Source organism: Rana temporaria, chromosome 6, assembly GCF_905171775.1.
Source record: "Rana temporaria chromosome 6, aRanTem1.1, whole genome shotgun sequence".
In the NCBI taxonomy this organism is placed as follows: Eukaryota; Metazoa; Chordata; class Amphibia; order Anura; family Ranidae; genus Rana; species Rana temporaria.
Window position 1 is genome coordinate 52852238 of NC_053494.1, and position 16607 is coordinate 52868844.

The 16607-nt window shown below is 44.2% G+C and overlaps 1 protein-coding gene across 2 annotated transcripts in view; it reads left to right on the plus strand.

The window, feature by feature from the left end:
• Nucleotides 1-16607, plus strand: part of TECPR1 (tectonin beta-propeller repeat containing 1) — a 118487-nt gene that overhangs the window by 69580 nt on the left and 32300 nt on the right. Inside the window, exons 17-21 of one of the 2 annotated variants that reach the window (XM_040356795.1) lie at nucleotides 2392-2488; nucleotides 8504-8583; nucleotides 11818-11886; nucleotides 14111-14167; nucleotides 16007-16181. In XM_040356795.1, coding sequence (XP_040212729.1) covers nucleotides 2392-2488; nucleotides 8504-8583; nucleotides 11818-11886; nucleotides 14111-14167; nucleotides 16007-16181 — 478 coding nt within the window. The remainder of the gene's footprint in view (nucleotides 1-2391; nucleotides 2489-8503; nucleotides 8584-11817; nucleotides 11887-14110; nucleotides 14168-16006; nucleotides 16182-16607) is intronic. The other variant, XM_040356796.1, reaches the window with a different exon arrangement.

The window sequence follows — 16607 nt, forward strand, 5'->3', positions numbered from 1 at the left end:
CCTTGGAGGCTGTAAAATTCAAACTTTGTAAATTTGTTGCAAAATATAGACTTTCAAACATGTGAAATCTGATAAATGAGCATTTAAAATAAATAAAAAACAAGTTTTGGCTCTAAAGCATCATACACACGACCGTTTTTGTCGGCAAGAAAGCTGCTGGGAGAGCTTTTTGCCGTGAAAACTATGCGTGTATATGCTTTCTCGTTGAGAAAACTGCCAGGAATCCCGACGAGAAAAATAGAGAACCTGCTCTCTATTTTCTCGTCGGGATTCTCGGCAGAGTGTTTCCTGCCGAGAAAACCGTTCGTCAGTATGCTTACCTGTCCCCAGGTAAACCTGTGCATGCTCGATGAGACTTCGATGCATGCGCTGTAGCATACAAGGGTAGTGTAGGGTGTAGCAAGATGGCGGCGACGGCATTGAATGTGACAAGCGCCGGCTCGTCGTAGTCAATGACGTCACCGCGTTCTTGAAATTTAAAAGAATGGTGGTTCTTTTGAATGGCCGTCTGTATGCACGGCAAGCTTGCCAGGAATCCGTCAGGAAAACCATAGTTTTTTTCCTGACGGGATTCCCAGCCGTGTGTATTACAGGGCTTAACTAGTAAATAATAAAGGGGCTTCCATTAGTCCCATATTTCAGGCAATGCACTGGGCACTGAGACTGTCTTCAGGTTCATCTCAGGCAGGACTGGCGTTCTACAGATAAAACAAGTTCAGGCTCAGAAAAAGAAATGTTATCCTTCTCATAGTACAAAAGATTGGCTTCACAGAAAAATTTATTATGGCTCAAATGTTTTTTTCCATTAAACATTAGAACTTATTTTCTAAAATAGTTCTTTATTCTAGGCCTCTGCTAGGTATTAAAGGTATTAAACTTGAAAATTGTGCATGGGAGACAGTCTACCTTCTTGGAGGAACTTGCATTTTTGTCCTGCATTTGATTGGTGCTCTGGGATGACCCAAACCTGATCCTTTTGTTCTGTATGCAAGACATTTCCAATTTCGCCCATTATAGCCTCTCTGTACTTTACCTATGCACACCCCAAACTGTTCAAAAATACATTATTTACACCTCTGCTCAATGCACACTTCAGTCTACAGGAAGCATTACATACAGAGGCATGTCAATTTCAAATCATTCATATTGAAGAGAATTGTGAGGCTGTAGTCCCATGCAGAAACACTCTCAAAGCCCTGCTTATTTTACCTGCATTGATTCCATAAGAGGAGTTTTCCAATCGGTGCTTCTCATGTCCACCAGGGCTTTGCTGGGATCTGAAAGTTTCATTTCCCTATACTAAAGTGCATTCTTCATCCGTTTGTGTGGAGAATCTACTAAAGAGGGATCAAAACTGTCACTAGCCCCTAGTGAATTCTCTGAAGAAATATATAGAGAATGGCCCGAATTCACATACATTGGCGCATATTTATGCCGGCGTAGCGTATCTAATATATGCTACGCCGACGCAGCGCAGAGAGGCAAGCACAGTATTCACAAAGCACTTGTTCCCACTCACTGTCAAATCTACGCTGGGTTTCCTCCGCGTGAGCCATGCTAATGAGGCGTGACCCCATGCAAATGATGGGCCGACTGCCATACAAGTACTTAAAACGAACGGTGTATGCGCCGTCCCGTGGACGTATGCCAGTGCGCATGCTCAGAATCACGTCGGAACTACTCCCTAAGATACGACGGATCACTGCCTACGACGTGAACGTAACCTAGTCATATTCACGTACTACGTAAACGACGTAAAATACGACGGCTGTGTTCCCTGGTCCATACCTTTTGTATGGGTTGCGCCTCCTATATGGGGAATAACTTTACGCCGGACGTACGACTTACGCAAACTGCGTATATTATGCGCCGGGCGCAAGTACGTTCGTGAATCGACGTATGGCCCTCATTTCCATATTTGAATAGGAAATCAATGGGAGCGCCCCTTGCTGCCAGCGTAAATATGCGGCCACGAAACGCCGGTGTAGGAAAGTTACGTCAGTCGGATGAAGCCTATTCTCAGGCGTATCTTGGTTTCAGAGTCCGGCGCATATTTACACTTACGCGGCGTATCTCGAGATACGTCGGCGTAAGTGCTTTGTGAATCCGGGCCAATGAATTCAGAGGGGAAGCAGGAAGTTCAGTTCACAGCCATGCTCTGGTCACCAGTACAAGAATTCAGAAAGGTGTAACTTTTACTGGCTCTATCCAAATGTATGGCTGGAGTTCTACTTTTACCTGGACTATGTGACATAGTAGCAGTATTTTCTTGATTACATTGGTAGTTCATTGATTGACGTGACTTTTTTTCCTGTATTGTTTTTTAATAATATATTGATTGACATGACATGTTTTCTGAAATATTTCTTTAATGTTATGATGTCATTGTAGTGGACTGCTAACAGACAGATACATGTGGAGTGATGCAAGTGGACTGCAGGAATGCACAAAGACCAGCACAAAGCCTCCCTCTCCACAGTGGTCCTGGGTAAGACAGTTCACCCTGTTTTTCATTAACTTTCACTAGAAACGTGCCTTCTGTTGTAAATGGAGCTGGCATGCAAGAGTTAATCATTGTTTGCTTTGAAGGATAGAACTTCTGCAGCATTTCTTCTGCTATAATACCTGCTAATGTTTACTCTTTTGAAACCATCTATCTGTGCACATAACAGTGTGTAAATAGGAACCCCTATATTGGCAGCATTTCACACACTGTTAATTATGAAACAAGGAAGCTCAGTACTTAGGAACACTAGAAAAAGCAAACAGACGAATGTCCTGTTTCTGCGTTCTATTTTATTTCAAATGCCACTGGTGTTTTTTTTGAGTCAGTCTAATGTAGAGAAGCAAGTTATCCTTAGAATAATCTGTGTAAAGGTCACGTGTGTTGCATTTCAGGGGGTCTGCTGAAATTAGCTTTGCGATCACTAGATGGCGCTGTATCTTCTTAGGTTAAAAACAGAGGTTTTAGTTGTATTCATTTGCAAATACATGTTAAAGTCATACTGCTGCACTAAAGCTTCCCTGTGAAGTGTGGTCCCTAGCTCACAACTCGTGACTTCCCAAATATAAGCCATATATATCAATGCACAAACTAGTAGCAAGACCACCTGAAGGTAGCTCTAACCTCTTCAAACTGCACTCACACCTCTGCGCTTCCTAAATATGCATAAAACTCTCAAAAAACATGCAAATTTCCTGCGTGTTTTGGAAACGCGCTGCAATTGTGGGGCACGCTTGCAGTGCCATACATTGTTAAAGCAGAGCTCCAGCCCCTCTGCCAAAAAAATAAAAAGTCTGCAGCTACAAATACTGTAGCTGCGTATTATTCTATGTTAGGACATTTACTTGTCCAGGAATCCTGTGATGTCGGCACCCCAGACGATTTTTTTTAATCAGCTCTCAGATGCCGCCATTCCTTGTAAGTTCCATACTGCACATGTGCGAAGCACACCGTGCTTGCTGAATGGCCTCTCGGCTGTGGAGGGAGGAGGAGGGCCAAACTTCCAGGGAACCTCGCCTTAGTAAGGTCCACCAGAAGTGGGGACAGGTTCCTGTCAAAAATAGGTACCTGCTTCCACCCCCCCCCCCCCCCCAAAAGGTGCCAAATGTGGGAGGAAGCAAACAAGCAGAGCTTCTCCTTTTGGGTGGAGCTCTGCTTTAATGGCACCCGAAGCATAGGTAGTAGATGTGCGTTTTGCCATGTGCCAGAACACGCACGGAAAAAACATCTGACACTTCACGACCGAAAAGTTTCTGGAACTATTTTGGAATGTTTGTTGCAGGTAGGGCAGCCCATGCAAGTGAATTGGCCTCTTTAGGCGGGATGTGCGTTATTGCATGAAAAACACGAGTGGGAATGTGCATTCCCGCTACGCTCACATGTGAATGGGGTACAGCAACACACCAAAAGCCCAAACCTCACCTTTGCAAGGCAGCTTTAGACTACTATGAACCAAATACAAAAATCAGCAATGGCACCTGGTCTGATCAGTTTCAAATTAACACAAAGGAGAGAGGTGCACATGGGCAGAGCAGTATAGAAAACGGGGGACCCCCTTTGTATTATTTTGTGTATTGCTTGCCCATGTGCACCTTTTTTCCTTTTTGCAAGTTTATTTAAAAATGTATTTAAGTACATTATTGATCAGTATATACCGAATCGCATTGTAAAACCAAAGAAAACATGAACATGGTAACATTTCCACAAAGACGTAAGATCTGTAGCGGACGGATGTGTGCCTAGGACAAGGCAACGTTACCCAATCATGTCTACATTACTTGTACAGAAGACAGAAGGTGCAAGTATCATCAGCAAGAGCTCATGTCTAATAGAAAGAAATGTAGGTGATATACCCCCACAGGGGTTGACAAATTTGCTTGGAATCTAGGAGCCAGCTAAAAAAGTTAGGAGCCAGAAAATGTGCCCCGTCCCAAAGAGCTTGCGCGCAGAAGCGAACACATACGTGAGCAGCGACCGCATATGTAAACGGTGTTCAAACCACACATGTAAGGTATCACCGCGATTGGTAGAGCGAGAGCAATAATTCTAGATCTCCTCTGTAACTCAAAACATGCAACCTGTAGAGTTTTTTAAACGTCGCCTATGGAGATTTTAAAGGGTAAAAGTTTGACGCCATTCCAGGAGCGGACGTAATTTTGAAGCGTGACATGTTGGGTATCAATTTACTCGGCGTAACCATATCTTTCATTATATTAAAAAAAATGGGGATAACTTTACTGTTGTCTTATTTTTTAATTAAAAAAAGTGTAATTTTTTCCACAAAAAAGTGCGCTTGCAAGACCGCTGCGCAAATACGGCGTGACAGAAAGTATTGCAACGATCGCCATTTTATTCTCTAGGGTATTAGGATAAAAAATATATATAATGTTGGGGGGTTGTAATTAGAGGGAAGAAGAAGGCAGTGAAAATAGTGAAAAATGACATTAGAATTGCTGTTTAACTTGTAATGCTTAACTTGTAATACCAACGGCCACCACCAGATGGCGCCAGCTTACATATCTGGTGGTAATAACTTGTAATACCAACGGCTCACCACCAGATGGTGCCAGCTCACAAAAAAAAAACATTTTTTTTGCCCCCCCCTTCCAAGCCAAGTCGCCAGGACCCTATTTCTAGTCGCCATGGCGACCTGGCGCCCGGGATTTGTCGAGCCCTGTACCCCCAATCCACCTGGCGATGGGAAAGAAGAGAGAGAGAGATTCACAAGCACATCAAATACAGGTATCAAATAACTGTAGCCACCCGTCCCACATTTAATTGTACTTGGATGGGCATCTTCTATGAACATAAATCACTTTTTTAACTGTTGGCATGCGGTTGACTTCAGTAATCCAAGCAGAGAGCATTGGGGGAGCCTGTATCCAGGTTCTAGCAAGAAGCTTCCGAGCAACACAATGTTTCATGTAACTATGGTTTAGTAGTCAGAGGCAGGAAAAGGCGCCAACTAACAATTTCTAGGGTCAAGCAAAAAGGAGACCCCATCTTGTTATGGAGAAATTAAATAACTTGGGTCCAAAATTCTTGAATTTTGGGGAAAGACCACAGGAGATGAAAGAACGTGTCTGGTGTTAATAAACATTTCGGGCAAGTAGGACGGTGATCAGGTTGAAATTTGGCCATAAGGACCCAGATTAAGTTGGCCTGATGTACAGTATAATATAGATTTGGGTTGAGTGATCCAATAATTTGGGTAAAACAAATTTACGGGTGTTCGTTCAGGTTCTCTGCCCATTCCTCATCATCCGAACCATTGACATCTTCCATCCATGTGATGAAGGTAGTATACCCCCCTTAGAAATCCTTTAAAGGGGTTTTAAAGGTTTGTTTTTTATTTTCTAAATAGGTTCCTTTAAGCTAGTGCATTGTTGGTTCACTGAACTTTTCCTTCCATTTCTCTACTAAATGTTGTTTTTTTTTCTTTGTTTTCTTTGTCTGAATTTCTCGCTTCCTGTTTCTCCTCTGTAAGCTGTTCTGACTGACTAACCCCCAGCCAGAATGGCTCGGATGATGGGGGCAAGCTTACGGAGGAGAAACAGGAAGTGAGAAACTCAGACAAAAAAAAACAAACATTTGGAAGGGAAATCAAAGGAAAAGGTAAGTGAACCAATAATGCACTAGCTTAAAGGGACCTATTTAGAAAATAAAAAATGAACCTTTACAACCCCTTTAAGGCAGGTTCAGGGACTGACAAGAGCTCAGGAAGCGTGAGCATGCGTTGGGGGAGAAGTAGACTTGAGCCCTTTTTGCAAGTTTCGGGCTGGGTTCACAATATTGCGAATTGGATGCGGTTTTCACCACATCCAATTTGCATGTCAGGAGAGTGTGACAGGCTCTCAATGGAGCCAGTTCACACAGCTCTGGGAACGCTGCGAAGTGAATTGCACAGGAGTTCTGTGCGTCTTCTGGTCTGTTTCAGGTCCGAATTTAGCCAAAAATTCAGACGGCAATCGGACCTGAAACCGTGAACAGGGACGCACCAGAACCCCGCTGTGAGCTGTTCTACATGGCAGTGTGAACCCAGCCTCCGACAGATCCGGGCAGTTGCCGTGGTTGCTTTTTTTTTTCTTTTTTTTCAGGACCTTGAGTCACTAACCTAGTTGTCTGGATCTGTAGTGAGCATAATAACAATATTATTTAGCATAATATTCAGAAGTCAATCGGCAGTGGTCACTTATTTCTCTCTGGAAAAATTAGTTTGAGTAATAAACCTTTTTGTAAATACTTTGGCCCAGATTCACGAACGTGCGTGTGCCCGGCGCATGCTACGCGAGATGCGCGTAAGTTGTACGTCCGACGTAAAGTTATTCCCCATAAAGGAGGTGCAACCCAGCAGCAGACATGCACAGGTCTACACCAGGGAACACAAGCCGGCGTATTGTGCGTTGGACGTGTGTCTGGCTGGGCGTACGCTATGTTCACGGCGTACGCAGTGATCTGGCGTAGCTTAGGCAGTTTTGCCGGCGTGGTTGTGAGCATGCGCATTGGGGTGCTGTGCTTGCGTCCACGTCACGGCGCATGCGCAGTTCGTGATACGTACCTGTCTGACGCTCGGCCCATCATTTAGATGGGGTCACGCCCCATTTGCACCTACGCCGCCGTGCGCCTTCGAACGCCACGATGGCGCAACGTTGGGAGCACTGGCTTGCTGAATGCCATGCTTGCCTTGCTGCGCTGCGTTGGCGTATCGTACAGTGTTTGCCCTACGACGGCGTACTGTGCGCCTTGCTCTCTGTGAATATGGCCCTTTCTGTTTTAGAAAGGCAGTCCGTGCATATGTCTGACTAATACTGTGTATGTAAACCCTAATAATGAACGTCTTCTTTTGCTTTATTTGCTACCTTTTTGTGTTGTGTTACATATGTTCAGTAAGTGCAAAAAAGCCTGTTGATTATGCCTAAAAATCCAAAGCTGTCTTGTACACACTTCCTGTGTTACCTAATGAAGTCTGACTAGCCCTTTTTTATCCTAGGACTACAGAAAGGTTAAAGTAGAATTGAGCTCAAATTTAAAAACAAAAGCTGGTTTTTATCACAGTTTTTATCACAGAAGAGCCCCTATTGGTCTCTTCTGTCCTAAATGCTTCTCTCTGCCTGTCAGCCGTAATGTACAGTGAGCCGTGCATGCACAGATCAGTGTACATTTGCTTTACATCTCTGTGTTGTGATGATGTGACTCTTGTACCCATGCTCGGGAGTGACACCATTGCGTCCCAGTTATTCGGTGGCCGAACAAGACTGAACCCAGAAGGAAGACTAGAAGAAGATGGAAGCACCTGTGACCAGTGGGCATTGTTTGACAGCTAAGTGTGCCATAAATTGCTAGTATGTACTGCATACTAGAACATTATGGCATAAAGCGTGGGGCCCATGTAATAACGGCAACAAAAAAAAAAAACGTGGCTTTTAATTTTGCTTTAAGAGACTCTGTTATGTAGGTGAGAGGGTTTGAAAAATTTAGCAAAAGGGCAGGACTGACAGTGCTCAAGAATGCTGTGTGTGTTGTTGTCACCCATCACATGACTTGGGAGCTAATTGCAACCCAACAGGTATTTGTACTTCCAGGATCTTCAAAGGGGTAAAACATTTTTATTTTCCCCCGACATGCAGTTAACTGCACATTAGAGCTGCACGATCAATCGTGAAGAATCAAATTCGCGATCTTTTTTCCCTTCCCGATCTTCAAAACGGCATGTCACGATCTTTCTAACAAGTGCAGAGAGTTTAAATGTATAGCATTGAACTTTATTTTTCTCTGCACGTCGTCGTATTTTACGTCACTGTGTTGGACACGATCGGATTTTTAACTGATGGTGTGTAGGCAAGACTGATGAAAGTCAGCTTTATCGGATATCTGATGAAAAAATCCATCGTCCCGTTTTCATCGGATGAACCGATCGTGTGTACGTAGCATTAGTGTTTTGACGACGTGTCTTTGCTTTTATAAAGCTTGTTCCAGTATATTACACTCTTGTCTCTGCAGGTTTCTGACTGGTGCATAGACTTCAATGTTCCTGGTGGAGCAGACCGAGAAGGGTGGCAGTATGCAGCAGACTTTCCAGCGTGAGTAGGACGCATTTCATCTCCTTCCTGTATTTGGGCATTCCAATTTCATGTTACATAGGTTTTCCAATCATGTTTTAAACCTTCTAAAACATATATTATTGCAGTTCCGTGCTATGCAGGGCACAGCTTTTCATTCTATCATTCCCTCAGCTGAATACATTTCTATTGTAGAAATTACTTTTGACTTAACGACCATGTAGCAGCTGAAACACACAGGCTTTTTTGGTGCTGGCTCTCACACAGTTAAAGTGTTACTAATCCCAGGACCCTGCATTCACTATATCTGGTTTTACACAGAACATGGAAATACAATAGTTTTAGTGAATATAAACCGCTAAATACCTTTTCTCATCCGCAGTATATAGCAGTCTTGTGACTTCTATTAGTGTCTGGTTAAAGCAGTGGTCTCAAAGTACCGGCCCGCGGACCGGTTATAAATGGCCCGCAGGCAGGGTGGAGGGTGCCGCGGAAGTGGGGGGAGTAGATTTCCTTCACATGCAGAGTAGCGCAGGAAGCGTCTCTGTCATAAGTTTGCTTGCGATATCACCTGGGATGGACGAGAAGAGAGGGGGAGGGGAGTAGCCGTAGCGTGAGACAGAGAAGTGAACTTATGACAGAGACGCTTCCTGCGCTACTCTGCATGTGAAGAAAAAAGACAACAAGTAAGCTGACCTGTACCCCATGTACCCTGATTGTGCCCCATGTACCCCGATTGTGCCCTATGTACCCTGATTGTGCCCTCATGTTCCCCATGTACCCTGATGTGCTTTAATGTGCCCCATGTGCCCTGATTGTGCCCCATGTACCCTGATTGTGACCCATGTGCCCCCATGTACCCTGATTGTGCCCCCATGTACCCTGATTGTGCCCCCATGTACCCCAATTGTGACCCCATGTACCCCGATTGTGACATCATGTGCCCCATGTACCCTGATTATGCCCTCATGTTCCCCATGTACCCTGATTATGCCCTCATGTTCCCCATGTACCCTGATGTGCCCCATGTACCCTGTTTGTGCCCCATGTACCCTGAATGTGCCCCATGTACCCTGAATGTGCCCCATGTACCCTGATGTGCCTTAATGCGCCCCATGTACCCTGATGTGCCCTGATTGTGCCCCATGTGCTCTAATGCGCCCCATGTGCCCCATGTACCCTGATGTGGCTGATGTGCACTGTGCCCTGTACCCTAATGTGCTGGGCTCTGTGACCTGATGTGCTGTGCCCTGATGGTGAGTGGTCAGTGTGTAGTGGTCAGTGTGCAGTGTAGTGGTCATCGTGTAGTGTAGTGGTCATCGTGTAGTGTAGTGGTCATCGTGTAGTGGTCAGTGTGCAGTGGTCAGTGTGCAATGTAGTGGTCATCGTGTAGTGGTCATCGTGTAGTGTAGTGGTCAGTGTGTAGTGGTCAGTGTGCAGTGGTCAGTGTGATGTGTAGTGGTCGGTGTGCAGTGTAGTGGTCAGGGTTAATAATGCATCCACTGACACCAGTGCTGGTGGTAATAATGCGCTCGCTGACACCAGTGCTGGGGGTTAATAATGTGTTCGCTGACACCAGTACTGTTGTTTTTGAAGTTTGAAAGTTTGCATGCGGCCCCCCATGGGATATGAAAACTTGTCTTGTGGCCCTCAGGTAATTTGAGTTTGAGACCCCTGGGTTAAAGCTTGTAGGAGGAGTTTTTACACCGCACTGGTGGTTCTATCAGGATCCAGGGCCCCTGGCCCCTCTGTCTGGACAGTGCTGATTGGCCCTGTACCGATCACATGCACTCTCCCAAGAAAAAAAAAAAAAAATCAAACTGAGCATGTGCAGCCTGACTCCAGTAACTCTCTTATCGAAACCTGTTTTGGAGTCAGTGGAAGAAGAGGTTCTGTGCATACAGAATCAAGCAGACTTTTTACACAATGCAGATGATTAACCCCTTAGGTTCCACAGTGAGTATAACAAGCATGCTTTACTGCATATACAGATTGATTTTGCTGTTGTGGGTTTAGTAACACCTAATGCATCAATATTGCTGGGCCTGGTGTGATGTGTTTAACTACAAAGTGGCTCATATGGCAGTGTGGAATAACCTGGCGTGTAATTCACCTTGTATTCTCATGATACATAAAGGCAAAAACAGATGCTGTCCTCACAACACATTTATTGTCCCAGAGTCACCAGTGATCTGTATTAGTGCGCATGTGCAAAGTGCACTGTGCTTTCTGCATGCCTGGCGGCTGTGGAAGTCCATCAGTATAATGGTTTGCCTCACTGACCAGTAAGATAGGGCACAGAGCCAAGTGCCAACACCTTTGCATATTTGGGGCATCAGATAGTCCAACTTCTTGGGTGGTCTGGATTCTTTGGAACATGGCGCTGACGCTCTACAAATTGACATTTCCATAGTGTCCTATTCACACCATAACGCTGCGCATGCATGTCAGCACGCGTTAAACGTCTAAAATCAAAACAAAGGATTAGCCTTGGGACTTTAAATGAAGTGGGTACCGTTTCCACCAGTAAAAATAACAGTAGTTATACAGTAAATAGTTTATTCAAGTAAAATTGTTTACATGCGTAAAGTAAAATTGTTACATACAGAGATAACACCAACAATTGCCAATTGAAAAGCTACATAAACAATAAATATTGGTACATAAATATAGTATTGGACAGAGTACACGGGCATCGTACTACCCGACTAGACCAGTTCGCTCTTCAGGGGTGTGTAACACTGTACCTAGGATGAAAAAGTATATATGTTTGGCAATATGGCACAGTATTGGTTGTAAAGGCACAGGGTAGGAGGGGTTGTGGGTCCCCATACTCACCACTGAGCATGACCATTGCTACAGGTGTGCGGCCCCAAGACGGCAGCAGCAGGTGCCTCACCCGGGAGCTGAGGGGGCGGAGTCAGAAAGGGACCCCTCCAGGGGCTAAACGGGGAGCAGGCATGGCATAGGTGTAGTGATGTATCCATAGAGACCTCATTGGTCCATAAAAAGTATAGGCTGTGAACATAAGTATGTTTGTCAGGCATCTAAAGTAGTAAAGTAGAATCAATCAATATTGGCATAGGAATATGTCTGAATAAAAGGCCTGGGCCAAAGATGGTAGCGACATGGAGATGGTTAGAAACGTGGGATAACAATGGATGTTTAGAATTGTCAGCATTGTTGAATCACGGTCAGAATGATGTCATGTTTTTGTTCATATACATCTACATGTATCTCTTCATAAATCTACAGAAATAGAAGCAAGAACCTACTGCCAATTTTTATACTATTTGGTGGCTGTCCGTTAATTTGGAGAAAGAGGTAAAAGGTTCGGATCGATCAGATAGGCTGCACAGCCACCTAGCAATAAACTGATTACACTCCTAACATCTTGTTCAGCACTCTTATGAGGGCCATACACTAGTAGATTTTTGAACGACCATTTGTGACAATAGTATGGAAATTTCCTTCAGTACTTTGCGTGACACGATGACCCTCATTTGAAAGTACTTCCAAGTTTTCTTTTAACGTTTGATTTTTTTAGTGAATGGAGCACATTCAAGCCTCGTACACATGACCAGTTTTCCCGGCAGGAAAACTGCCAGACGAGAATTTGTGTATATGCTCCCTATGCTCCCTAGCAGTTTTCCTGTCAGGAAAACAGCCGGGAATCCCGATAGGAAATGGAGAACTTGCTCTCTATTTTCTCGTCGGGATTCCCGGCAGAGTGTTTCCTGCTGAGAAAACCGGTCGTCTGTTTGCTTACCTGCCTTGTAACGAAACTGTGCATGCTTGATAAGACTTTGACGCATGCACGGTCGCATACAAGGTTAGTGTGGGGTGTAGCAAGATGGCGGGCAAAGGCATCGAATGTGACGAGCACTGGCTCGTCGTCGATGACATCATCGTGTTATTTCCATTCAAAAGAACGGCGGTTCTTTGAATGGCCGTCTGTATGCACGGCAAGCTTGCCAGGAATCCCAACAGTTTTTTCCCAACGGGATTCCCGCCCGTGTGTACAGGCTTTACTGTAAGAAACTTGGGCCCGGATTCATAAAGGAGTTACGTCGACGTATCTCCAGATACGCCGTCGTAACTCCGAATGCGGGCCGTCGCATCTCGGCACCTGATTCATAGAATCAGATACACCTCAATGTTGCCTAGATACGAGCGGCGTAAGTCTCCTACGCCGTCGTCTCTTAGGGTGCAATATTTACGATGACCGCTAGGGGCGCTTCCCTAAACTTCCGCGTAGAATATGCAAATGAGATAGATACGCCGATTCAGAAACGTACGTCCGCCCAGCGCATTTTTTTTACGTCGTTTACGTAAGGCTTTTTCCGGCGTAAAGTTACCCCTGCTATATGAGGCGTAGCCAATGTTAAGTATGGACGTCGGGACAGCGTCGAATTTTCCGTCGTTTGCGTAAGTCGTACGCGAATAGGGCTGTGCGTATGTTACGTTCACTTCGACTAAGCATTGAGCGGGCGTAATTTACTTTGAAAATTCGACGTGATACTGAGCATGCGTGCGCATGCGCCGTTCGAAAAGAGCGTCATTTACGTGGGGTCACCAAACATTTACATACAACACGCCCCCTACCAGCCTAGTTTGAATTAGGCGGGCTTACGCCGTGTCAGATATACTACGCCGCCGTAACTTAGAGCGCAAGTTGTTTCTGAATATGGGACCTGCCGCTCTAAGTTACGGCGGCGTAGTGTATCTGAGATACGCTACGCCCGTCTAAAGATAGGCAGATGTTTCTGAATCCGGGCCTTGGTTGTTAGAAAAAAAAGGTTTTAAGCCTCATACACACGATCGGACTTTCTGTGGGCAAAGCCTCTGACTTTTATCTGAAGGGCGTTGGTCGTGAACCTGTCTTGCATACAAATGGCAAGATTGTCGGCCAACAAACACGAAAATCTGACAACAATTGTCGATAGAGCATACAAACGGTTGGTTTATCCGACAACAGCCTTTCATCACATAATTCCCGTCGGGTGATCCGATCGTGTGTACGGGCCTTTAATCTGCTCCTATGAATTTTATCGTCATTGTGGTCAAAAACTAACATCAATTTGACCCCATTAATGATTAGAACTTCAAAAGAATGTTCTAAAAGGAAGATTTTCAGGTGAAAGTCTACTAGTGTATGGCCATCGGTACAACCGCTTATACCATTAATGCCAAAACAGCAGTGTGCTGCCTCTGTGTCCCCGTCATTCAGCTAACTAACCAGCAGCTAAGTGTTCACTATTATAACTACCTTCAACTTGAAGCAAAATCATGTATGTTCTTCAGCAGATTGAATGCTAAACATAACCAAAATGATGTCATTGTCTTGTAATGGGGAGAGAAATAAACATTAACAACTATACTTCTGTAGATTTTTTCTGTCTCTTGCTTCACAATACAATACAAAACATTTGTTGAAATCGACATAAGAAACAAAAACCACAATAAACACTATGATCGCGATATGACTGCATGAGACATATACAGGAAAGGCCAGATTGTGAATTCATGTTTTTGTATACCTTTGCAGTTCTTATCATGGCTATAAGACCATAAAGGATTTTGTAAGAAGAAGACGCTGGGCAAGGTAAATAAGTCTTGTACCATTCCAGGAATCTCTGCAGAACACTTTGCTTTATTTGCTTAGAACAATCTGAGCTTCTGTGCTGCTTCTACAGGAACTAGTTGTCTGTATACAGTCATTCCTGTACCTTATTATGATTTATATGTGTGGACTGCATCATGACAATGCATCATATGGTAGGCGTTGGCTTCTTAAGCAGGTTCCTCAGGCACGTGTGCTTGCTACTTAAAATTAATCGGTGTGATGCCGCGTACACGCGACCGTTTTTCAGGTTGTAAAAAATGTTTTTTTTTTAATGTCATTAAAAACGATCGTGTGCGGGCTCCAGAGCATTTTTCACGATGTAAAAAATGGGCAAAAATTTCGAACATGCTCTAATTTTTCACAACGTTTTTAACGTTGTCGTTTTTGACGTCGTAAAAAATAGTCGCGTGTGGGCTTTAACGACATGAAAAAAACGTGCATGCTCAGAAGCAAGTTATGAGCGCTCGTTCTGGTAAAACTAGTGTTCATAATGGAAATGGAGATGAAAAGCGCAAATCGTCTCTCACCAAACTTTTACTAACACGAAATCAGCAAAAGCAGCCCCAAGGGTGGCACCATCCGCATGAAACTTCCCCTTTATAGTGCCGTCGTACGTCACCACGCTTTGCTAGAGCATTTTTTTTCACAATCGTGTGTAGGCAAGGCCGTTTTAATGATCAGGTTGAAAAAAACTTAGTTTTTTTCTAGACCATTAAAAACATAATTTTTTACAGCCTGAAAAACGGTCGTGTGTACGCGGCATAAGAAAAATAAATAATATTTATAAATCCTCAATATTTTCAGTTTGCTGCAATCAGATGTAACTGCCACTGTATTAAATTTAATCGAACCTGTAATATTTTTAAAGTGGTGTGGGAGAAATTCAGGAGCTGCCATTGCTGACTTTTTTAGGAAAAATACTAGATACTTGGGTGTGCGACCACAAAGCATTGACCTGGAATAAGCAGGCTTCTAATGAATGTCATAATTCATAATCTCTATACTTATTATGGGTCAGTGGCTTATGCCTCGTACACATGATCAGGCTTTTGCCCGGCCAAATCACATCGGAATTCCATCTGAAAAAAAATAGAACATGTAAACTCCGATGGAATTCATCTGAATTTCCGATGAAAAAACTCCAATGGGGCTACATACGATCGGAAAATCCGATGGAAAAAGTCCATCGGAAATTCCCATTGTGTGTACGGGGCATTGGTCAAGACCCTAGCATTTTCAGAATGATAGGTCAGCAATAGTAGCCTCCATTATTCTTTCCCTGTAGGTTATTGTTATTACGTTCTAGAATGCACCGCATACTAGCACATTATGGTAGACTTACCTTTTAAATGAAGCAATTGATTGGCACGCTGTCACCACTGTCTTCGCTTCCTTCTTTACCCAGGCTTCCTTACGGGTTTACACCATCTAGCTGTTTGGCCGAGCCAGGATGACATCACTCCCACATGTGCACACAGAAGTCACGATTGTGACACGGCACTGTGCATTCCATGGCACCCTCTGTGTGCATCTGAAATGTTATTTATTTCAGTTTCCTAGCACATCAAGGTGCAGATTTCAGACAACAGGTGTAGTTACTGTATAAATGTAGATGAGGGTAACCACATTTGCTCCTCAGATAATACCGGCTGTTTATGGGCTGAGCGCTTTCATAGGCTTTACCCAATACCACAATAAGTGCTAACTGAACTATAGCATAATTTCTGTCTAGCTAATTATATTGTGTTGGAAATGAGGCTTGGCTTTATAACTTTATTTTTTCTTATTTTTTTCCTTTTTTTTTTTTTGTGTGTGTAGAAAATGTAAAATCGTGACAAGTGGGCCATGGCAGGAGGTCCCTCCTATCTCCTTATGGGATGTCTCTATATGTCCAAGCAGAGGAGCGAAAGATGATGAACACATTTCTGTCTGGGCCATCAGCAACAAGGGCGATGTCTTATGTCGACTTGGTGTCACTAAACAGAATCCTGCAGTAAGATCACTGTCTAGTTATACACAGAGGCGTCTCTAGGGGGGGGCCAGAAGGGGCCCTGACCCCCCCAACATTATGCTGTGCCCCACCATGTGCCCCCCCAAAAAAAAAAAAAAATGTTTTTTTTTTTGCTTCTTTTTTTTTTTTTTTTTTTTTGGGCCGCCGCTGGAGTAACAGTCTCTCCTGAGAGGGAGAGCGTCCCCAGTCAGCTCTGCGGGGCATTCCTCCCCCTCCCTCTGCTCGCTGACACTGCATAATGCGAGCGTTCACACAACCACAGACGCCCGATCTGCTCCTTCCCCTGCATCCTCATTGGCACGGAGAAGAGCGAGTTGCAGAAAGGACTCCATGAGCACTGTGGGGGAGGGGGGCCCAAGCCTTCATCTCAGTTACTGAAAAAACAGACTGATTTCTCCCGTCCTTAGG